This window comes from Porites lutea, chromosome 4 (assembly GCF_958299795.1).
Source record: "Porites lutea chromosome 4, jaPorLute2.1, whole genome shotgun sequence".
Taxonomy (NCBI): domain Eukaryota; kingdom Metazoa; phylum Cnidaria; class Anthozoa; order Scleractinia; family Poritidae; genus Porites; species Porites lutea.
Genome location: NC_133204.1, coordinates 8,163,824 through 8,189,111, shown reverse-complemented (window position 1 = coordinate 8,189,111; position 25,288 = coordinate 8,163,824). Strand labels below are relative to the sequence as shown.

At 38.5% G+C, this 25,288-nt stretch overlaps 2 protein-coding genes across 5 annotated transcripts; one reads left to right on the top strand and one right to left on the bottom strand.

The window, feature by feature from the left end:
• The first annotated feature begins 103 nt into the window (after positions 1–103).
• LOC140935626 (receptor expression-enhancing protein 1-like) lies at positions 104–10,144 on the top strand. 4 transcript variants are annotated; one of them, XM_073385194.1, is made up of 11 exons: positions 104–300; positions 380–452; positions 3,336–3,415; positions 3,889–3,952; positions 4,451–4,507; positions 5,133–5,246; positions 5,481–5,695; positions 6,359–6,473; positions 6,583–6,633; positions 6,993–7,037; positions 8,166–10,144. In XM_073385194.1, exons 1-11 carry the CDS (start codon positions 269–271, stop codon positions 8,265–8,267), a joined length of 948 nt encoding a protein of 315 aa, XP_073241295.1. In that variant the 5' UTR covers positions 104–268; the 3' UTR covers positions 8,268–10,144. The 4 variants fall into 4 exon arrangements, with proteins under 4 accessions (XP_073241295.1, XP_073241296.1, XP_073241298.1 ...); XM_073385195.1 differs by having other exon boundaries at positions 8,076–10,144; XM_073385197.1 differs by lacking the exon at positions 5,133–5,246.
• A 1,291-nt stretch (positions 10,145–11,435) lies between these two features.
• Positions 11,436–25,288, bottom strand: LOC140935625 (condensin complex subunit 3-like). The gene is made up of 18 exons (XM_073385193.1): positions 24,945–25,288; positions 23,406–23,811; positions 22,811–23,086; positions 22,065–22,281; positions 21,720–21,842; positions 21,037–21,250; positions 20,492–20,671; positions 20,004–20,111; positions 19,131–19,250; positions 17,955–18,257; positions 17,335–17,516; positions 16,524–16,698; positions 15,812–15,982; positions 15,343–15,421; positions 14,823–15,038; positions 13,510–13,639; positions 13,209–13,262; positions 11,436–11,875 (listed from the first exon to the last, which is right to left on the bottom strand). Exons 1-18 carry the CDS (start codon positions 25,200–25,202, stop codon positions 11,764–11,766), a joined length of 3,324 nt encoding a protein of 1,107 aa, XP_073241294.1. The 5' UTR covers positions 25,203–25,288; the 3' UTR covers positions 11,436–11,763.

Here is a 25,288-nt window from a genome sequence, read left to right as displayed (position 1 = left end):
TTCAAATAAGCCAAACGAAAGGATAATGTGGGGAGGCCAAATGCTCTGACGTCATAGCTTCATTTAGAAACTGCTGACCAACAAAACTGCAGTTGCAGTTCAGAAACAACAATCAACGGAAGGAAAAGGAAAGCATTGCAGCGCAGGAACTGCACCCAAATTGTCCATTCTGCGGATTGCGGTGGATAAGTTTAAAACAAGTAATATGATGTAAACCAAGCTGAGTATTAACAAACAGCAGTCACGTCGAGTGTTTTGTAGCAAAAAAATGGTTTCGTATGTAGTATCGCGAGTTATCATGTGAGTATACTGGCGCGGCAATTTCGATATTATTTCCCTTCAAAATAAATGACAATTTTGTTTCGTTCGTTTCTTACAGGCTCGTTTTCGGAACCCTGTATCCCGCTTATTCATCGTACAAGGCTATGAAGACGAAGAATGTCCGAGAATACGTAAGTGTTTTCTTTCTTTTCCTCCAAGATTTGGATGGAATATCGTTCGATCGATAAAATCTTTTTGTTTGATATGTTTCTTGGCTTGCGATCTATCCAAGTATTTTCTGTTCAATTTTTGAGAAGCTACTGAGAACACAAGATTTAAGTTTAGGAGAATGTTTTTTCGTCAGTCTTAATTTGCATCTCAGCTCAAGATTGAGTGGCGTTCGGTAATAGTTCAAGTGTTGATGGTTGATATGAAACCAGCAAAACAGGCCGGAAAGTACACTTGTGTTTTCACTCTAGCTTGTTAACTGAGTTACTAATCTAGCAGCTGAAAATCGCCTTTTTTCTTAATACGTAAGTATATCTTCAGGTACAACGATCCTGCCAACTCGACCTCACTTCTACACGTACCTTTTTCATTCGCATGTTTTAAATCTGTTCGTATTGCGAGCTCTGTGAACATGTTTATAAATTTGGGTTCACTGACCGAGTTCAATGCAAGTCTAAGCTTATTCATGCAGAAATCTTTAAATCTGTCGAAATTTGTTATGCGTTAACTGTATCTTTAATCAAGGAGGATGATGGAGTTCGACAGCCAGGTTTTCCTTTTTCGTTAGTAAGTTAACGGGATATTCAAATTATATTTTCTTTTACACGCTCCAACATACGTGCAAATATTTTTATCATCAAAGCCTGTTTTCCTGTTAGGCTAAAAACTGAGCTTTTTTTGAGTTAGAGGTCTCAGTTTTTTTTGCCTAAACATCAACAGATGCAAGGCTAATAAAAATAATCAATTTCCAGCTGTAACAGACACTTTACTCAATTAGTTGTACCTTTCATCTTAGGCAATTTCAATTTATTATTTTCCAGTTACAAGTTTGTGCCATAATGTGTTAATTGAAGGCTGTCGTTACCATATTTATTCTAAAACATGCTGTTTGTGTTGTCGAAAATTATGGCCAGGAGGTTACATTGTTGCAGATTTTAGCTCTGAAAAATTTGTATATCTACGTGGGCACGCTGCATAATTTGGAAGCCATGGTGCAACATGGAATCATCTAACAGTGCATTATGTTTGTTTGTACAAGAATTTGCATATCACAGACTTGGCCTTTTTTTGCTTCAATTATCTCCCCTACCAAAGGAATATTTTTCATCCACCAAATAAAATAAAAAGCCTTCCACACCAAAACATTTACAAAGTACAGAACAGTCAAGAACTGACAGGTTTTTTCTAGGTTCTTACTGATCTTCTGAACATCATTATGACTTGCAAACAGCAATATTGATTGAGGATTCAAATTCCTTAGTCTCATCCTTCTCTGGCTGTGTACATAAAGGATTAACAGTGTTTTTGTGTGTACTTTTGCGATTAATTCTAGCCAGCATGTATCTACCTGCTAGCTGCTTAGCTAACCTTCATCTATTATGAGGCGATCCAAAACAGATTTTGGTCAAGGGTTTGAATAAATTAGCTGAGGAATTCGTAGCATGACATCTCTAGTCCGGATGATAACTTTAAACCTAACAAAGTTATATTTGCATAAGGTTTTGTAACATATTTTTCTGAACAGTACAGCTAGTCCACTGGTTTCTACTCTAATGCTTGTCCTACAAGCTCTTGAGATCCTTTTACTGCTTGAAAAATCAAAAGTTCAGCCCTTTGACCACTGTATTTGCTGCTTGAGTGATTTTGAAACATTACTTTTAATTTAGATTAGGAGGTAAATTAATGTTTGCTGTGGAAACAAAACATGGGCAAAAAAATTCCCAAATAAAAAAACGAGAAAAATTATGCTAAGGAGGAGGGAGGCTGGTAAAATGACTGGGATGGGAGGGTGGGAGAGCCAACAGAGTAAATTGTGTAGGGGGTGTCAACAGCGGCTCTAATATTGGAATCTGAGATATACTTAATCTCCTTTTGGTTAACATGATTTCAAATCCAGTGCCCTGGCTTTAAAAAGCCCTTCATGGTAGTGCACCAGAAGTCGAAAGTTGCTTTGGGAACACAAAATGTTCCATGATATCAGATTTGATTATGTCAAGGCAGACACTAGTGAGAATGTTGATTTTTACAGAGTGTATATATGGGCACCCAAGTTTGCAGTCCGCTATGACCCGCACACTGCATGCATGTGCAACCTTTGATATGCAAGGAATTAGTTGAGCTGAGTTGGCCCATTCACCAGTAGACTTTGACAAGGTCCTTCATGGACACGCAGTTTTCTTGTCACATGTAAAGGATTTCTCTCGTTCGCAGTATGCCAATGTTAGCGACCCAAAAATGGTTGCTAATAATTATTGCAGCCTTAGCCAATCACATTCAGTGATGCTAACAAATAAATTCACAATTTTTAAATTCACATTTAAAAAGGAAAAAAAGCAACTTCAGTTTATTCTTTGTGTCTACAATATGATGATTGGGTGATCTTAGAAGTATGGAGAAAATTACCTGAGAAACTGCTTTTCATTAAAAGAAAAAGAAAGCTGCAGATTACAATAAACTTAACCTCAGGTTAGTGCTAATCAGCCTTCGAACGACTGAGCCCTGGAGCTTCAAGAACCCAAAATGGTTTTGGTAGCTGCTATAGATATATACTAGAATGGTTAACAATCTATTCTTGCCAACAGGCAAAATGTAATGATAATGCACTAGCTCTATGGCTGTTCTGCTAACACTGGGCTGCAGGACACTGAGTAACTTGTCTAACTGCATTCTAAGTGATTTAAAAAATCTGCTCCGTGTATAGTGACCATAAAAATATTGTCTGATTTTAAGAGTAAGAGGAGTAAGTAAAAGCCATTTAATTATACCCATGCAGGATGAAGTGGTTAACATTCATTTGATGGACTTTTTGAACTTAGGGTAAATATTTTGTTTCTTTTTATTTCCAGGTTAGATGGATGATGTACTGGATAGTTTTTGCCCTTTTTATTACTGTAGAACTCTTTGCTGACCTTCTACTAGGATTTTGGTGAGTTCACAAGTTTTAACTAATACTTTGACAAGGCAGGGCTTTCCTAAAAACTGGCATGAAATTCAACATCCTTAACTGGTTATTATGAAAATTATTTTTTTTACAGTAATGATTGGATTTAACTTGTTGTATTGATCCCTACAATGTATATGGTTCATGTAATGTTCCCTTCAAACAGAGGCTACTTTTCCACGGTTTAAGCATGGTCTGAAATAAGGCTGAAAGGCTCACTTATCCAAACAAAGCGGATTTTTGGATCACTACGACTTGTATCTCACTTTCGGTTAAATGTTTTCCCTAATTCTGTGCAGACAAAGTAATATCAATTGCTTTTTAAAATGTACTTTAAGTTTTTATTAATTTTTGTGTTGGTTACTAATACACCTTAGAGTTTATTGCTAGAATTTTGTTTTGATTTTTTGGAAGGGTTCATTCTTAGGCTTGATAATATTATTTGTAATTACTTTTAGGTTTCCTTTTTATTATGAACTCAAGATAATATTCATGCTTTGGCTTTTGTTGCCAGCAACAAAGGTAATCAAATTTGTTTCATTCTTTAATTATGAAAGGTATTAGATTTGGGCCATCGTGCAGGGACATGTGCTGGGAAAAGTGTATGATCTCGCAGGCTAATTAAAACTTCTCTTTCCCTATTTTTGTTATTTTTTTTGTCTCAAATAGGTACTTATCTCTACTGTATGCTTTTGTTTGATTCAAATCATATTACATAACTCTTTGACATAACTACAGTTGAACCTCCCGGTTTGATCACCTGTCATAACCAACCACCTATCCAAAACACCAAATATTTTCCCAGTCAGATGCTTATAGTTGAAACCTTCAATAAATGGTTACTTCTTGTAAGCAACCAATTGGCCCACTTGTCATGATGACAGTTTTAGAATTTTCCATTGTTTTTAACCTCTTCAAAGCAACGACCAGCTGGTAAAAATAATGGTCTCATCTCTGTGTTTACTTCATGTACTATGCTTCTCAGAGTATGAGAAAAACTCGCCTGTCTTTTTTCTTTAGGGATCAAGCATTTTGTACCGCAAATTTGTCCATCCGTGGCTGTCAAAGAATGAGAAGGTACAAATTTGGGTCAAGAATATTGTAATATGAGATAAGAAAGAAAGCAAAATTTCGAGTAGTTTTTAGGTTTAAAAGCAACACAGCAGTCTTGACTTTTACTTTTTGCTTTCTCCCCTCCCCTCTTTTTTCACTTTTCTTGCTTCATTTTTTTTCTTTTGCTGTAGGGGCATTTAGTAGGCTTTATTTTAGTGGGAAATTCTTTTAGGAAAGCTTTTAGGATCTAGAATTAGATGAAAGGAAAGGTAAGCGAGTAGTGGAACAAGATTTTCATGGAATATCTTTATCTCCAGTGTCCTTGACTGAATTGAGCTCATTCTGGTATGGTTTGAAACTAAGATTTCTTCACCCTGCACAAGTTAACAGGCAGAGTTGTCCTTGCCCATTAAAACTGATGATGTCACAAGCCGTAGAAGGGGCTTGGATCTGCCCGGAGGTTATGGGCTGCTCAGGGGTTCATGGGTTAACCAAATCCTTAACAAAATTGCTAAATTTGTATGTGCTTCAAGATTAAGAGACACCCTGGATAACATTAAATTTTAACCTAATCATACATTAACAGTCCAGCTTTTTTAAATAACAGACTTATCTTTGCTCAACCTTTGAATTTCTGTGCAATTCACAGGATATTGACAGCTATATTGAGCAGCTAAAAGAAAGTGGGTATGACACTGTCGTAAGGGTCAGCAAAAATAGCCTATCCATAGCTGCAGACACCATGATAAAGACTGCTGCCACGGTAATCATATTCTTTTGCTTTTGCTTTGCTACTGTCAGTAGATCAAAAAAATGTGTCTTTTGTTCACAGGGCGGGCTTTGATTTCTTCATTAGTTTGTCTCCATAAAATGCTTTTTGTGACTTTGATCAACTATGTTTCTAGGGTAACATAAAGGATCCTTTTATGTAACCGTCATGTTGTGGGTAGTCTAAATTTATTAACTTGCGTTGAATAAAATTTCCATGTCAATCTAGGGCCAGACTGTTCTGGCGGAGAAATTGCGCCACTATGGTACAGATGCCACTGACAATAAAAGAGGTGGAAGACTTCACAAAGCCAAATCATGGTATGGTGGAATGAATACTACAGACAATGACTACATGCCAATTGACGAATCTGAAGAATACAGCCTGATAGAAGAAAGAGAAGAAGAGGAAGAAGAAGAGTCTGTAAACCCTGATGTAGAGAGGTACAGTTTTCTACCTAAGTCATTTAATTCTTGCAGTAAGATTCAAGTAAACTGTCTCTGTATGTTAATGGACACCGCCATTATACACTCAGGCAATTCCTTAAAAATACATAGGCTCCTAAAGTCAGGCCCTCAGCCATTTTTCAGTCAGCAGGGTGTAAAGAAGATCATTGTTACAGCTTGCCATTCTTGCAAGCTGAAGTTACCATTTACTAGCCCAGACGTCATTTCAAATAGCCCCAAAAACTTTTTGACTAGCAGAATTGATTTCACAGTTCTTCTGTATTATTTGAATTCCTCAAAAAAACCACTTGCCTGTCGGACAAGTTAAAAACAGAATTTGCCAGCCTGATAGCAAAATCCACTAGCCCTGAGCTATCGGAGAGTTCTTTCTTTGCACGTTGGTCAGTTTGACTCTCTATAGGGTCAACATGTATGCACTGCAGTGTGCTAAAATTTTGAATGAACTTGGCACTGAAATTTTTCTACACATTAATGAATTACTGTTACAGTACAGTTTTTTCAAAATTGTTAGACTAGGAAAGTCCTTGTTCTGGGGTAAAAACTATTGTTACAGTCATCTCTTTAAGCAGTATCATTATTAATTTTCACAAGTTGACAAATGTCATTGTTGTCTTAGTGCAAATGTTATTGTTGTCTTAGTGCAAAGCTGAATGAAGAATTAAGAGAACATCCAAAAGAGACTAAAACTCAAACAACCAAGCGGTCACGAGGATCAAGTAACTACCAGTCACTCACCTTGCCACGCTCATATGGGGTAAGTTTCCTAAATGTTGTGATGATTATGGATGTTCGAATTTATGTATGAGTTGAACCTAATTTGATCTTTTATCAACATTTTTTCGTCTGATTCATACACCATTCAGAGAACCTCACACCGTGCAAGAGTTCATGGGGCAGGATATGATCCCTTTGAGGTAAATTTTGTCTTTAATGTAATTCATTTATTTCTACTTGCTGTTGGTATTTTTAGTTTTAACGGTTTTTTTTTAACAGACCTCTCCTGCATTCTGCTTGGGTGAGCAAGCGTAAAGAAATGAGGTCAAGGCTAGGGTGGACAATTTGATACAAATCACTGTATAATTTTGTCCACCCGAGGGCTCCTAGAAATGGTCAGTGCCTTTGTTTACGGGAATGCAGGAAAGGTCTATTAATAGCTACTTATCCTCAATAAAGTGAAATTTTACTTGATTCCTGGTAAATAGTGCTCTTTGTTTCTCTTCTGTTAAATTTTACAAGTAACTTGGTAATTAATCTAAACTTTTGTTTTCAACAGTCATCGGCACATTCTTACAATCCTGGAGATGTTAGGACTTATGAGGTAGGTGATGATGCTCACATTTTATCACAAAATTTACTTTGTTTTATTATGTTACTACTATGACACTACAGACATTGGAGGGTGGGGGAGGGGAGGTGACATCGCTACACTACACATCATTGCATGAAACATTGTTCATGCAATTAAGTTAATCACTGAATAAAGCCAGAGTGCCCCTGAGCAGCCCTTGGTGACTGGCTGTTTCCCTAACTTGGATGACTAGTGGCATGAACACCCTAAAGAGTATGGATTGAGAGCACAGCCTAGTTAGTTATCATCAACAATCCTGCTTTAATAGCAAGAAAATTAAACTTTTTAAGCCTTATCTCACACAGTATGATTTATATTAATCCTCCTTACTGTAAAGCTTTTGGTTTTGAGCACAGCCTTGGTTATGGACATGACAGTCCATCTTTTAAGAGGGACTGTCCTAAAGGTCCTAAATGTTACGCTTGCGCAGTGTGAGGTTCTGTGAATGGTGTATGAATCACAAAAAAATGTTTGATAAAAGATCAAATTAGGTTCAACTCATACATGAATGCGAACATTTATAATCATTTATAACAGTTAGGAAACCTACCCCATATGTTTTGAAGAACATGTTACTAGTGCAAAGCTTTGAGAGAAAATTGAATTGTTTTCTTACCAGGCCATTTTTCATTCACTTCTAACTCCAACTCATTTAAACATTGGCTTGTGGCCTAGATACAGTATGATGTATTTTTTAAGTGGCTATGATTGGGTGCTGTGTACTACATGTTGACCCTGTGTTTATAACAGGTGCATAAGAAATGTGAGGCACAAGATAGCATACATAAGCTATGCATGGGAGGGAGGAAGACATTGACAGGAGTTAGAGTTCCTTCTCGGGTCACACTCATAATATTATTATTCTTCTGCTGCAGGCATCACTATATTTTTGCATTCTATATTTTTCATGTGCCTGTCCCACTGGCTAGCAATGAATTGTAAACCTTGGCAGTTTTCTCACCAAGATTAACACTTAATTGTAACATTATTGTCAATTTTCTATTACAGACAAGAGCACAAAGGAGGACCCAGCGGAAGATTGTGTAGGCCTCATGTTAGCTTCTCACTTGCTTTCTTGTTTACTTTTTACTACTTCAGCGTGCTGCCAGCTCAAGGGTTCAACCCAGACGAAGCCCCAGGAACAAACAAGGCCGTTCACTTCCTGTTATTCCACATGGTTCAAATGAGGCAAATTGTTGATCTCCACTGGAAAAACTTCTGTGTTAGTTTGAGGCCATCTGTGTCATTTTGTTTTAGATTTGTGGGGTTATTTAATCAAGAACGTCCTGTGAAGTGAATTCAGGATTCATTACTTCTTATTTTAACTGAGCTGAGATCAGAGTCTATATTATTGTTTAACTTAACAAATATACAGGAAAGGTGAAACAGATTTCACTTTCCTCCTAATCTCAGGTTTGCTAGCTTTGTCTACTTATAAGTGGTCAAAGGAGTATTGCTATAAAACTCTGGTTTTCAGCTATTTGCCCAAACTGCAAAACTGTCCAAACACCATTTTTGTTTTGATACTGCTTTGGTGCTAATCTAAAATGACCACCGTTAAGAGCTAGTGTTGTGTACCAAGCCAAAAAATGATGAAAACTAATCAATTGTGAGGTCCCAATAGAGGCGTAGGTATGTCAGGGGCATCCAGCGGCAATTTTTGGAAAACATCTGTTCAGAGTTTGGAAGATGATTTGAGATCTAGAATTTTCGGAACATTTGTTGTAAATTTCTTGCTTGCCTGCCTCTCCTAGGATTTTCAAACATCTAAAAAATGGTATTATTGCCCATTTTTAAGGGATTTGTACCCTAAAAATGTCACCTAGAATTTTCTGGAGCCTTTTTTCGGGCTGAAATTTTCGAAAAGGTAAGTTTTGATCCCTATAATTTTCGGATCACTGGACTTTCAGCTAGGAAATCCGGACAGATGAAAGATTTTTAGGGGATGAAAATATGCCTATATCTACCGTTTAAATACTACAATACGTTCAACAATGCTATGTTTAAGTGGTTTTGAACTATATTCTAGTTGGGTGCCCCTGGTATGTCCCTAGTCTGAATTTCAAAACCCGTCATTCTGCATGTTGAAGAGGAAGCCATGTCCTTTTCATCATTTTGCTTTTGTATTTGTACTTGCCTTTGTTGCTGACACAATTTCAACCCATCTTGATCTCATTTGTCACCATCTAATCTGACTTATCGTTGCTCTTTCAAGGTCATGTTGCTTGTCAGAATTTTACCCTATAACATGGCCTCATTTGCTATTTAACTGCCTTTTTCTCCTACCCGGTAAATATATGTGAAATTTAATAGTCATTCAAGAATATCTTGGATGCAAAAATAAATTTGAGTTTCATCTGGAAAATGAGATTCTGGCACTTTTTGGAGGGTTTTACAAACTCTTCCAACAAGCAACCCCTTTGTTTCTATAGAGGTGTCCCCTGGGGTCAATGGGATTTCTAGTGGTTTAGATGAAGAATGGGGATGGATTTAATACAATGTACCTTGAGGCGGGGCTGCCACTAGGATTTCTCCTGGTTATTATGAGCACGATCCCCAGCTACTTTGAGAGGAAACAAAAGGAAAATTAAATGGAACAAAGAACTTCCTACAGGTAGCTTTTGAATAAATTATTTTGCCGCCTTGTTAATGCATAATAATTATGCATTATAATTATTATACCCAGAAACTTGAAATCTTAGTGACATCCCTGTTCAGGCTGTCTCCATTTGTGTAACAGAATTTGCCCAATGGCAAGCGGTTGTTAGCACAAAGAATGTTATAGCTTTTAATAGTATAAAACTGTGTAGGAAGAATAAAATCGATAAAATTGCTGTAGATTTTCTTCAAGAAGCAGTTACATTGATTGTATCAGCTACATGTACGCCAAACTTAGTAGATGGTAAAGTTTTGAATTTTTACCCGGGAATGTAAAATATCTATTTACAAAATTAATAGCGTTAACATTTTGTGCCAAACTCTACTGCAGTATTGAAAGGTGTATTTTTTGATCAGTTTATATTTTGCCGAACTGTACATTATGCACAACCAGTGTAAATAAACTTGGACTGCAAAAACGTTGTGGATTATTGTGCCTTCAAGCATTGAGTTAAAACTTAGAGGGGTGGATCCAGGGGGTTTCCTTGCGGTTCCCACGCACCTCCCCTCTTAATCCAATTAACTCCTATTCAACTCAGGATACAAGCTTTACATCTGAAGTGAACCCCTCCCCAGGGCTCCAATCAAAATCCTGGATCCGCTCCTTTAGTGTTTGGTGTTCCGAACCAGTCCTGTGCGCCTTGATCTCTTTTCGTTTGTTCCATAAATTAGCATATTATTAGCTGCTGGCCACGTGAGTGAAAACGCTCTACAGAGCGATTTTCGTATGACCTTGAAATGAAAACGCGCGAACAAAACAAAAACAGCAAATGAACAGAAATAGAGCGATTTGATTGGTTTATCGAAAGGACACAAACTCGCGTGGTTTTTGGTTGGTTAAGCGAACGCTCGGGTGAAAAAAACTTGATGCCCGAGAACTTTGTAGAAATCAAACGAGACTTCGCTTTGACGTCATACTGGAACACGGTTGGGCAATCGAGTTTATTAGGGTATTCTTTGGCGGGAAAACGAAGAGTCCACGTTTCGATCTTTTCATCCATTGGCTGATAAAACAAATAACGAACACTTGCCGAAACCATTTTCAAAGGTCATTCGAAAATCGCTCTTTTGCGTCTGTTTTATCTCGTCGAAATTAAAAGAAAACAGGAAGCAGAAAAAAGTTATACATTCCTGGGTTCAATGAAGCTGAACACCATTGGCTAAAACGAACGGATCATGCATCACTTGATAAGAGTACTGGTCTATAGTCAGTCCTTTAGACTCTTTGGAGGACCAACCCTTAAGACCTACCCTTAACCCCTTAAGCTGACGCATGCGCGCTCGACGATGAAGTGGAAATGGAAGGTCTCTAAACAGACAAACTTGTCGAAAAACAAATTACCCTTGACAACTATCAAGACGTAAGATACTCTCTTACATTATTTTATTATTATTACCAGCTCATCAATAAACTTTATTGAAAACTGGGTTCATTAATGGCAATTCAAATAAACAAAAATGAGGAAATCTGGCGGATTTGAAAGAAAAACTACTTTAAGGAAAAAGGACGACACTACACAGCAGAGTTGTCCTCTCATATCGAGTGTACAGGAAGATTTTACATTCCGAAAGGGATCAATTTAGGTTTCAGGGAAACTGCCCACCTACCCCTCCCCTAACTCAACATTTTGCCCAAACTGAGACACAAATGTTAACGTTGAGGTAGGGGAGGGGTAGGTGGGGAGTTTCTTAGGAACCTAAATTTACAACAGTGTTGCATTAAAACATGGTGGGGCCGGCTGTTTTTCGGTTGGACAACCCTCACTTTCGGATTAAGACAAGAATCTGAGCAGGACTTTCGCATTTCACTTTGTTTATTTACATCCTTTAGCGGAGGACTTCAGTGTGGCGAAATATTCCACAAACCGAAATATCAGAAGAAATCTATGTAAAAAACGAATTTGTGTGTAAGTTACTGACCACATGTTAACCGTACAACTGTCAGTTGAATCACAAGATCAATCTACATGAGTTAAAGTTTTCAAGTTGAAACATACTAATGGATAGTTTGTAAATCTAGATGCCACTAACAGCTGATTCAGGCAAAAACATCATCGGAATCGTTGCAAACATTTTCCTTTTCACTGTTGTCCTCATCTGAATTTATCGCGGAGGTAGCTAACTTTTTGCCAGCATCCTTCTTGCTTTTCCTGTGAATAAAACGATCAGTCAGTGATTTGTTCTGTCTTAAGTGATGTTGCACAAGACGATTCGCAACGATGATTTTTAGCGCAACGATGTTGCGTTAAGAGTTAATGCCGAATGCGCTTACAATTTTCTGCACAATTTTCGCGTTGCAATTTTTTGAAGAGGCTCTAAAACTTGCGACAAGTCACGAATTCCGTGTTTCATGTAACATACGTGTTGTCAATTTTCTGCGCGACGCCTTTTGTGTACCCTTTTCGCTTCCTTTGTTGCGCCAAAAAACGTTCCGTGTAACACGTCCGTTTCCAACGGATCACGCGTGCACAATTGTGTTGCGCTAAAACATTTCGCAGTAAATCGTCCCGTGTAACATATCCTTAAAATTGCAACGCTGTGTTGAGAGAAAAAAAGGAACTTCCTCGCGAAATTCCCGTTCAAAGACATGGGCACTTTCCATTCAACACAATTTCGGAAATTCCACCTGCCTGTTGGAACGGTACATTCCGGAGGGAGAGAAGCGACGACTGTAAATATGTCTGGTTATTGTTCTTGTTAGTTAAAGTAGGATACAAAAGAACGTTACTGGGGACAACAATTTTGTCAAATGGAAAGGGCCATTTCGGTCCGACCGACCGAGATAACCGGTACGGTCAAGGTGGACCACCTTCAAAGCTGGTCCCGAATATTCCGGTCGGACCAAACCAAAATGGTCCGTTCCATTTGATGTACCAACCGAAATTTCCGGAATGCTGGGTTGAATGGAAAGCGCCCATGGGCTCTAACGTTCAGCGAGCGAGCGCATGGGAAACGTTCAAAAAAGAGAAATGTTGGGCGCGGGAAAGTACAGCGATAAGCCCGAAGAAAGATGGCAAGTGCGTGTATACTAGAGTGCGTCACTCTCATCACATGCGCCTAAAATTAATGTACAGCTGCAAATTACAGTCGGTCATCGGAATCGAATCTGCTCATGTCCGACGAAATCCCACATGAAACCGGACATGCCAGCATTTTGTAGCTGAAGACTCGCATAGTAAACAAAGAAACTTTAAAAGTCAATCTAGTGTAAAGTTAACTTTAACACGAACACCTTTGGAACCGCTGTCGAAGAGTGACTTCCGTCTCACAGAGAAGTCAAATGAAGGGAGTAAAGAAAGCCAAGTACCGATTCTAGGTGGCCGTCTTTATAAAAGTGTTCGCTAAGAGAGAGTCGACTGTATTTTCAACAGCTCTTCTGGTGTGTCCAGCAAAAACGGTGACATGGTCAGATATATGTCCTTCCTAATAAGAAAATTATTGCCAAGCCTGAAAATGATCATCTAAAGCACTCTATTAATGTACCTGGTAGATCTTGTTCGTCTTACTGGCGTGTCTTCGCTCATCACACGGGAGGGACTAAAAAAACAAAAATCAAAACGCAATGAAAAAAGGCTGAAATAGCTCCCAGGTAACTTCAGATTAGGCTTGTCCTCGTAAATTAAAATGTGTGCTGGCGCAAACACCAAGTGTGAGGCACGAGAAAGAGAAGCGCCAGGGCTTGCTATAACTTGACCGCGAAGAACATTTAGAACCTCTCACAAACAAAATAACATGTTGCAATCAAGATGCAGCAATATATCTATACCTATTCAACACATCTTACCTTAGTTGGTTCACCTCAGCGGTTGATTTTGTTGTTTTTTTCTTGCTCTTTGCTCTAGTTTTAGATTTTGGTGGTCTACTTTCAGTTTGAATTTTGTCATTGTGTGGAACCTCACATGTATTCTCTGAAACTAACAACAGAAAAAAAAAAACTTTTTTGAAAATACATGTACTGATGCATTAAGAAAATGAAATTATTTTTATCCTAAAATCAGCAAGAAAGATTGCACATGGCACAAATTACGGCCGGACAGAAGTACAGGACATGAGCTGCCGACTATAAGAAACGCAAGTAAAAGCCAGAACTCAATATAAGTCATCAAGGTGGCAATCAGCAAAGAAAAACGTATTCCGACAAGACTCAGTAGGCCTTGCCTTAACTGTTGTTTGGTTGAAACGAAGCGTGAGCATACCTAGCCACACAAATACGATACCTTAAGCATGGCGGGTCAAACGCCCTATTATTTAGAAACAATTTTTACACAATCAATCAATCAATCAATCAATCAATCAATCAATCAATCAATCAATCATCGATTTTAACACGTTACGTCAAAGAGCTAAAAAACTCGTTCAAAATACGAACGTGTATAAATAAAATCTATAATAATTACAGCTATATAAAATTATTCAATTTTAAAAACAACTCAATAAATATATACATAGAAAAAACTTGGTAATAAAAACATAAAATATTAAAAGCTAAAACCGACTAAAAAGCCACATACTAAAAACGTGACTAGGAAAACTATAATACTCGTTCTTAAAACAGTTAAAAGCTACAATCCTACTCTATAAGACGTTCTAAAAAGCTACAGTCGTGCAATTTACTTCTGAAGTCATTAGCATCACTTGAAAGACGCACTTGAGAAGGCAAACTGTTCCATAACTTAGTTAATGAATAAGTGAAAGAATTCTTCTTAAATTTAAGATTAAAGTTAGGCAATTCCAAATTCAAGCCCTCGCCTCTTAGCCTATACGGTGTATGGCTGTATTTAAAAAGGCTTCCAATATAAGTAGGTCCCGTACCATTTAAGCATTTCAAATGAAGTATTAACGCCTGTTGTAAGCGCCTACAATATAAGGATTTCATGCTAGCCGTAGTGAGCAGCTCGTCGTATAACATTGACTTGTTGTGCCCGATTAATGTTCTCAAGATATAACAGTTGCCATCTTCGAGATGGTTGCGTTGACCCGTGGAAGGCGATTCTCACAGGAATTGAACACAAGGCTAAATTGGCGTCTCTTCAAATTGGGTCAAATGGAGACACACTACACTACTTTAATACTTCAAATCAATATAAGCTCACTCACCACTAAGTGGTGCATCTGTCTCTTCTGTGTGACATTGCAGCCTTTCTGTGGGCGCCCCATCTTCAGATGGATAGTCAGTCCCTTGGAATATCTCGGAGGATTCCATATTAGGTACGACTGTTTCACCTCCATTAGTCTCATACGAACCTTCTGTTTCCTGGGCATGTCCTTGGGCCGTAACCTCCTCAGGTTCTGTCTGCGAGGCATCTCCACCTTCTGTATCAAACCGTTTAAATGAAATACATTGTTTATGATTAACATATCCGGCAAAGCAACAACACTCGATAGCCAAATTGCTGAACTAACCCAGCGGCATGATGAATCTTCAAAAGACAAGCGATCTAAACAGTTATATTTCAGAGAAAACAGCAAAAGATTGGAGGTTCTCGCATTACAGAAACGGGCGGACAAACAGTATAAATATGTATTGTTATCTCACTGGTACAAAGATAATTGCAACATGAACTAACTTTTACCTCCCCGTAACTGAGAAAAGTATAAATGTCACTTCTTATCTTACCGTTTTCGGAATCTGTCAGAACCAGCAGCAACTTCTGAAATTTATTTAGTGCTTTCCAAGACACAGTATCCTCAATAGCCTAGAAACACGTATTTGATATGATAAATATCATCATGAGAAAATGGATTAGGTTATTGTACTTGTCAGAGACATTGAAAAATAGCCATTCAGATTCAGGGAGATCATCTGATTTTCAACAATTTAAAAGAAGTATTTTACAAGTAATAGCTAGTTTAAAACTTCTTCTGAAAATTGTGATTTTATGTACAAAATGCAAAGGCATTGTCTTTTTTTGCGTTGTGCTCGGAGGTGTGACGAAACTCCCAGAAACAGCATTATTAAATGGACCAAAACAAAAAAAGGTTACGGTAAATCTGGTGAACCCTGTACATTTTGTGTAGGGTATGGGCCTGTGCAATGACGCTGGCGATGATTCAAAAAGCAAACGTATGCATAGCATCACAGGTACCTCAATCATTCTTGCAGTTAGAATTTTCATTTCTTTGATGGTTGACTGTGCGCAGCCAGTAAGGTCCATCATCGTGAGGATCTTGCAGAGCACCCGTACACCAGGTGCATCGGGAGCAGATAAGATCTCATTGGCCACTGCTAGACTCAGCGATACATGAATGCTAGACACCTGTAAGAAGACATTCTCAATTAGTATAAGATGACAAAATGGCGCCTTATTTAGTAATATTGTTTAATAGGTCAATTAGTAAGGTGCTAGACTACAGAGTGTAAAGTCACAGGGGCACAAAAAAGATCTGTATATAGTACTAGGAGCTTTTCTCTGTTCAGAAGGTGCGCCACTGGGTCGTGTCTAAAGGTAGGGCTCGGGATCCCTTCTACTTCATAGTCCATACTTGTAAATCATATTATTTTATAGGAAACGCATAAAGAACTTTTCCGCCGGAACGACTATTGCTAAAACCTGCTGAACGGAAGAGGGTTCGAATCGGCTAGATGAAGAAAGCTGTGATGGTGTATACATTTGGTGGTTTAATTTAATCCTTGATTTAAAATTTATTTCCCTTTGTTTCAAACTCTTTATCATACATTATACACAGAGGAAGATAACACTTTATACAAGGATAAAATTGAACCATTAATAAAGACTGTCCAACACCTGTCTATCGTCAAATACTGATTCAACTGTGTTCTACTAATCGCATACGTACCTCAGTGTTGTCAATGGAGTTTCCTTGCTTTGCCAAATATTTAGAGTTTGTCAGTTGCACCAACAGCTCAGCCACGTTATTTACGTTTACTGACGCTAGTGGAGATGACACAGGAGCACTAAACAATGTCTGCAGAGTTGGAAGGAAGGCTTCCTCCACAAGCTCTTGGTTCGTGCTAAAAAATACAGTGGACAGATGCGAGTTGGTCAAATAGTCAATGGAGTAGGTATGTATTGCAGTGGTAGTATTCTGTCTAGTGTGGTTGTCCAAATGAGAGTAGTTCAGACAGAGCGAAACCTCTTGTACTTACTGACTCTCAATATCTGTCAGGGTGAGTAGTCGAGCAAAATTTTTCCTCCTTCAGTTTTACAGCGCTAGATTCACGAACACAATCAGAAAGCGAACCTTTCGTAACCTTCTACTGCAGCTTTTTTTTGTAGCTTTTCACTTACATCAGCAGGGCTCAAACTGAATTTTTTATTAAGCAGCCTTGGTGATATGGGCGACTAATTTAAAAATTTTGGTCGCTAGCTCATACTCTGTAGTCGTCATTTTTTACTATGAGTTTCCTTCGATATTCCCATAAGCATAAACGTTATTTGCAGTCTTAAGTTTCAAGCAAAAGCAATAGACTACATAACTACAAAAAACGACTCCTTCACATTATTAAAAATGTATTGTTCAGCATGTGTGTTTAGCAGTAACTTTAATCTCCTCTAAAGATCATCTACAGGACAGCCTCAATGTTCGTTAGTGCTCTCCCTGTAGACCCTCTGCAATTGCCTTGCTGCACTTCAGAACAGGTACATACCGTGAGGCAAAGGCGAATACAGGGAAGAACACACCCAGACAGTGCCTCAAGTTGACATCATCTTCAGTGGTGGGATTATACCACAACAGCAACAGACGTAAGAACAGTTTGGCACTTAGAACACGGCCTGATAAGAGCAGCTTGGCCAGACCCTCGGCAGCAACATTGCGTAGATCATTACTCTGTAGAGGATACGAATAAAATCCAAGAAATTAATGCTATAAGGGTGGAATTCCACTTTCTGAGGTGTATGAAAGGTCGCGCGTATAAAAGTTGAACCCTGCTCAACTTTAACAGACTTACACATACATGATAGAGGAAATTCACTTGAAGATGCTAAATAGAAAAAATATGGGAGAGTTGCGTTTGTAGCTAGACTTGCAAACTCAAAATAAAACGTACGCAACCTCCACAGGCAAGTCCACAGGCCTGTTCGCACTATTCGAGTGGGCGGAAGGGGAGTTGGAACCGAGTGCCATATTGACAGGTGACGTCACATTCGAAATCACCGAGGACGACTGGGAAGGAGGCTGAAAACAATGTTCTAAAATGCAAGCTGTTCTGACTTGTGCTGTACGTATCTACCGGCACTGATGTACCGCTAACCTGGTCAACAGTACCTCACTCTCTAGAATTCCTGTAAGTATGGTCAACACACTAGCTGCTGTATCTGTGTCAGGAGCTGGGATCTCATCGTGTTCATCATCCTTTTCATTTTCAGCTTCTCCTTCTTCAGTTTCTGCTTCTTCCTCATCGTCCTCTGTCCCGGATTTGTCCTGTTCTGAAACTGTGCTTGGTTCACTGTTGTCCAGGTCAGGGAGAGCAGCATTGACTTTAAAAGCCTCGAGTCCAAACTTGAGAAGAAGATCAAAGACAACTTGGAGAGCTGTTACTCGGACAAGTTCCTGGTCAAGTTGGGCTACCTGCGAGTGTAAAAAACAAATGCGACAATTTGCTTGATTCTATTTCCCAAGTAAACAGTTGAACTAAAAAGCCAGTAGACAAATTTATCACCAGATCAGCTGGCTTTTCTTTATTTACTGTGAGTGTCTCATTTTTTTTAATGAAAAGGTGAACGCCGCGGGTACGAACGCATCAGCAACTGCGGAAAGAAGCCAGAGTTTAAACCCATTAATTTGCGCCACCACTGCGATGCTCTAATCAACTGAGCAATGACGCCACTAATACTGTGAACAGGCCCCGTGAAACATGCGAATGTAAACTGCAACATGTGCAAAAACATAGATGAAATGAGGATAGGAAATTAAGTAATTAATGCCCACGTACTTTTGTGAATGCACCAAGAGGGGGGAGTCTTCAACAATGAGGCAAATGAAAAATAGGCTTGCTGATCTTTGTGTTAAATTCACAGCTTCAGGTATAAGGACCGAATTAAAAAAGTTTAATACTTCTTGCAGATTCTGTGGACGCCACGTTTAGTGCATGAGAATCAGTTTACTGAAGCCGGCTTTCATAACACACGGAGTCAAAATTGTAATCAGAAGCGCTGAGTAGACGATACGGAAGGAAAATCAAACCAACGGAGCATCCAACAAGCATTGTGATTGGTTTATTCTTCGGCTTCTACTTCTGACTCAGACAATCTGGTTCGCACTAGATAGAAAACGGAGATGGAAGGAAATGGCAACGTTTTGAATTTTGCGACTCTGTTTCATATGTCACCTACTGTTAAGTTTTACACGGTCACAAGCGCTTTCACGACTATTAAATATGACTGACTCCACTCTCTTTCTAGTAAAATCCCTTTTTAATAAGCATTACCACTGCCATATTACCTGAAGAAATAGAACAAGATGTGTACGAGCAAATTCACAGGAAAGTAACGCAGACAGGCCCAAACACTTGACAGCCATGTTCCGCACTAAAGGATCCTCATTCTGTACACCAGGCAGGATCTGGAGTTAAAAGTCATTAACAAACTTCACGTTAATACATGTTCTGCGAAAAAGTTCGATTGTGTTCAGAACTCAACATAACTAAACTTTATTGCCAGTTGTTGTAGCTTTTGAGTCAGTTGGTAAAAAACCCTTCCATTGATATGTGTTGACTTCTTCAAGAAAGTACTTTTACAATATCATTTTGAATAAAACTGGCTGGGGATTGGGGTAATCAACTCTATTTAAAGACCTGAACAAAGCCAAATGTATTACAAAAGCCTCAAATATTAAAAAAGATAGAGATTTAAGATTATTATTTTTTAGCTGTTGTACCATCAGTCTCCAGCTGCAAGTACAAAGAATTATTTTGTTAGAGGCTTAGCCTGTGTACAGCCGCCCCCTCCCCTCCTGAAACTTAGCTGGCAAACTTTTCAACTTGCATGTGTTTCAGCAAAACGTTAGAAACGACAAACAATTTCTAAGCAACCACAGGCTAGCAAGCTCCTGTTAAGCAGCTCTAGCTGTAAATGTCGAGTTAGAGACAGTATCCTAGCCTGCCTTTTGTTAGGGTAAAAGGAGAAATTTCAAGGACACACGCACTCTATAAAAACTATCCAAAAAAAACTAATTGGCACCTGCAAAAGAGGCTAGTAACATCCATAGCGTTTTAAAATATTCTACTAATGAAATGAAAGATATACAGCCCTGTTAGGTAGACGTTTGTTCAAATGGAGAATTACAAAGAGTTTCCAGTAACTCAGAAATGCTCACCAAAGTTTGAACCAGTGTCATGAGAGTAGGGTTGAGACCACTTGTGGTCACGCCCTGCAGCATCTCAGAGGCAACAGTTAGACACTTCAATAGTGTGTCTGGATCATCCTGAGACAAAGAAAAATAAAACTACTGAAAATGTATTCAGTAAACAATTGAATCCTGAATTCTTTGCACACAAAACCCTTACAGTTAAAAAGTTACATGTACATTTAATTAAGCCTTTTTTCTGGGCACCACCTAAACAAAGTGAGGAACAAACAATGCTGTCTGCAAATGCTTGCTCCATTTCTGTTGTCAATCTAGAGGTGTTCAGTTCATGCATGTGTAGCTTGCGTAATATGGGCTCCCTTGCACACCCCATTCTTTGTTGCGCTCATTTTTATTTTCAAGCATTTGCAGAAAACTCAAATTAAAGTTTTCTCATCCCTGAATTTTCAATTTTTTTTTCTTGCTTTGGGAATAGCACACATAGAAATATATATTACCTTTTCTTCAGACCTGACTGTCTGAGAGAAAGAATTCTCCTGTGAATCAAGTAACTCTTTCTGCTCTTCTAGTTCTATGATCTGCTGCTTTAGCTCTGCTGCTTTTGAAAATTCCTGGTTTACCACACATTGCTCCATTTCATCAAGGAACTGGTTCAGCTTGACACGAATTCCAGCAACCTGAAATACATGTAAATGGAGTCAATGAACTTTTTTCGTCGTCATTGAGCTGAGTTTTATGAGACATCTGATAAAATGCAAGCATGATGATGAACCTTGAGTCCTGATGCTTCCCTCTACTTCATCTCGGGAAACATCCAGACTCTCCGGAAAACAAAACTAACTGTTTCCCCTCGGGATCAGACATTAAGTGTATAGTGTTGTCCATGTGATTTGAGCTTTGGGTGTTGATGAAATACATGTATGTTACAGAAAACACAAATACCAGTAAAACTGTCTAGATAAGTAAACCATGGTACATGCACTAGTTCTGTGAGTTAAATGAATTTATATCAGAGACTCTAGTTGCATGATCAAGGCACAACCTTAAGTTCCCATTGTCGTTTTTCCTCCTTGTTTTGCGCAGTCTCAATCATGACCATGGGTTGTCTAACATCAGCAATAATCTCCACCAGCTCCTGAATTCTGTTGTTTTCTTCTGGTTGAATATCCATGTACCTGGCATGAAGAACTCCTATTAACGACTCTGGAACCTCTGGCAATACCAGTAAGTCGTGCAGCATTTGACAGAGGTTTTTCCTGGAAAAAAGAAATGGACTCTTAGCCTGGTTAATTCCACTGCAGCCTCTAATTTGTTCTTGCCACCCTTTCATTCTTCTAACTGTTACAATACTTAATCACAGGAAGTATTATTATTTTTGTTGAATGACAAAGATTTGCTTCTTCTTGCTCTAATTGCCCATTATTTTAAACCTGTAGAGCCTTGTGCACAGTATGAATATATTGATATGATTCATATGCTTCACTGCTTTTTTAGAGCCTGTTTTCTTCAAACACCTTTGGTTTGAATTAATTTTCTGTTTCCTTTAAAATAATTGGCTATTTTTTTTAATATACTACAGATAAAACTCATGTCTGCTTAATAATGTGCAGCTTCCCATACAAATTTCACTTTCAGTTATGTCTCCATGTTACTGTACAATCGCTAACACTTGAGGAAAAGAGTTGCTGTAGTATTTCCATTCATAAAATGCTTCACTGTAAATACCTTCCAACTTCATCAGATAGATCAACCACACCAAGCAAAGTCAGAAGTTGCTGGATTACAAATACGTGTTGAATCTCTGAATTCTTCTCTGAAGAGTGACTGCATAAATAGCTCTCCACATACCTGAAATTAATAAGCATTTCCATATCACAAAAGCAATGGTGCCACATTTACAAAAGTTTCCCTTGCTGTGTAAATGGAAACCATGTCTTTAAGAGTAGTCTTCTATAGAGATTGAGTGTCCATGTTATGTGTAGTGTGCTAAGGAGGAGTCTGAGTGTTTACAGAGAATTTACTTACAAGTACATGTAGTTCACAGCTTTCACAGTCAAACAAAAAACATACCCCTGAATGTACTTGCAAAACCCAGACACTTCTGGAAGAAGTTCATCCAAGAGCTCTTCACCATCTACTCCCATAGTCTTTACATGTTCTCCAAGGCACCTCCAGTAAAATGCTGTCTCAGGATCAAGAGTTTCATATTTGATCCTTACTGGACCTTCCTCTTCCTGGCCCTTCTTTAACAAGTTGATGTACATTTGAAGATCTTCTTTTGGCAATCCTACAATGATAATCACAGGATGCAAAAACAACTGTTGGTGTTCAAGCGAAGATAGCCACACACACTTTTCTACTCCACTGAATGATATAATACAGATTGAATGTGTTCATGAAGGTTGATAGAGTTGTACATGATACCAAGAAAGGTTTCACCAGTGTCTACAGACCGTGTTGTACAAATAGCCATGGCTACCTAATGTTCATTCTTGACTTGTGCTAATCCTGGGTTTACCGCATGCTAACTCAATTAAACCTACTTTAGTACTAATCAGGCTTCAAAGATCTAAGCTATGGCCATGATCTACTATGCCCACAAAGCTATGCTGGTCAAATAATTTAAAAAGTTATTTCTGGGCCTGTAGAGGCATTTTCAATCTAGCTTGAAAAAGCATGCAACCTGTAATGACTAAAAAGACCTAATACAACAAATGCAACTTAATGTAACATTAATCAATTGATTCTACAGAGCTGAATTCAATCTTTAGCCTAATTGGCATATGTGCACTGAATATGTACACACTGATCAGTACCTTTGAGTATTGATTTTACAGCTAGCTCAGCTACTTCAGTGCAGCCCTCCACATCTAAACACTTGAGCAGCTGGATGACATCCCGGTCAAAACTTTTCAGCCAACCACCAAGAAGTTCCTGAGTACACAGCTCTTTAACAGAATCTGATCTGTCATTTAATCCATTTGACAGGAGCTGCATTCTCTGAGCAATGGACATTGATCTGATGTTTACTTTTTCTGCTAGAATGCGATAAGCCAACTTGCGCACTGATTCTGTAACATCTTGAGTCCTTCCTGAATAAAAAAAAAACAAAAAAAACTACCCATAAACAACCTGAAAAATGTAAAACAAGCTTGCAAAGTTAGGGTCTTCTTGAAGACCTTCACTTCTATTGTCTCCAGCCATAAGAGACTGGTAACAACAGACAAAAATTCACTTCCCTTTCCAAATTCCAATTAAATCTGACCAGGAATCAGGTAGATGAAGAACCACTAAAAACCCCTCAAAATTTGCTTTAATTATTTATTTATTCATTTGTTAAATCATTTATTCATTTTCTTCTTCATCCCGTTGTTTAAATACTTAACTATAAACAGTTTCGTTGTGCAGTACCTATAACCCCCTCAAGTGTTTGAGTGGAGAGAGCAATGTTCAGAAGCACGGCTCTGCGAACCTCAGCACTGGAATCACTTGACATGAGTTTTAAATAAGAGGAAATCACAGCACATTCAGCATCTGTTGGATCCTGGAGTCGTGAGATTGCAGCAACAGCTTGAACCCTCACTGCAGGAAACTTGTCATGGAGACGTGTCAACATACTCTCAAAGATCCTATCAGCAAGATCATCATCAATAACTGCATCATCATCCATGTTGTTCAAAAGTTTGTTGATAAGTTGACAGACACGGAACCGCACTGCTTTGTCTTTAGCTTCATGTGAGTCCAGTAGGAATGTGAAGAGGAAATCAAGGAAGGCATTGCTGGCATTGTCTTCTTCATCATCACTTCCTTGACCATTCTAAAGGGTTGTAAAAAAGTTGTGGTTTATACAGTACATGTAACTATGACTTCTGCAGTCAATTGCATATTGAGGCACATGTTTGTACATCTGTCTTAATACACATCTTTGTAAGGGGTTTTAGGGGGGCTTAGAAACAGGGTGGGGGGTAGGGCTTTTTATATTCAGGGGGGGTTATAACCGTATTAAAAAAGTGTTTTAAAACATGCTACATTGCAATGCTGATCAAAATACTTTTTGAATTTGATCACTTTTTTAGGCTTCAAAACTTTGTAAAAAGTTGAATTCATTGCCATACAAGATAGACAGGGGCTTATGTTGGGTTGGGGGGCTTATAACTTTCGTTTACAGGTACTGTGTAGCTGGGCTTTAATAAACTTCTTTCATGATGGCGGCTTATCAGTATATTCTTTTATATGTATGATAATCAGCCTTTCTGACCTTGTTTGAAAGTGAGAATTCTTTTGTATTTTGCACATGCTAATGAGGTCAGAAAGGCTTATTATCATACTACTAAAAGAATATATTAACAGGGAACCATTATGAAAGAGGTCTATGGTAAGGGGGAGGGAGGGGGGGCTTATAGAGTGTTTTCACATGACGTCCCAGCGGCCATATTGGTGTCCCGAAACAATGAAACAGCGGCCATATTGGTGTCCCAAACCAATCCTCTGGGAGTTGAACTCTGTTCTTATGCAAGCCCTTTCTTTTGTTCCAACAAATTTGCACAGATGCTGGCCACGTGAGTGAAAACACTCTATAATCAGAAGTTTATGGTAGTACTTGGTCTGACAATTTTGAGTTTTAGCTGCATAACAGTTGACTCTATGGTGGCTTATTGAATTATGAAGAAAACACTATTGTAACCATGGTAAAAAGTCCTGGGGCTGAATGCCTTGAAGTCCAGCAACTGTCCAGCAAATTGTTTTTCCTATGACACTGTGACACTGTCAGTCTAGAGTACTACTCTAGTTGCGTAGTACGAAATTAAATAAAAATAAAACGCCAAGTCACGTCTACAGTTGATTTACCCGTCCTATTATAATCACGCTCTAGTTTTAATACTGAGCACTCTGAAAGCAGTTCTACAAATCAAATCGTTTAAATACGGTTCTATACTATCTTTTAATTACCTTCTGAGTCTCAGAAGTTCGGTGATCCTTCAATGTAGCATACTTGGCCGCAAAATCAATGACTCTTTCAACAGCAGGTTCTCTGTTGAACACTACCATGGTATGTTTCAAATGCCAGAGAAAACTTTCCTGAAACTCATCTTGTGAGGAGCTGTCATGAAGCTTTTTCAGTTCGGTCAGAAGCTTTTTGTGGTGCTGAATTCCACGCTGAGCTTCCTCAAAAATACTTCTGACACTGTTATACCGTGAAGGCATCATAAAAAAAGGAACGAAAACGTTTTGAAAGTGGCTAAAACGATGAAAAGATACCAAATTCAGCAACAACAAAACGATCGTTCGAAAAA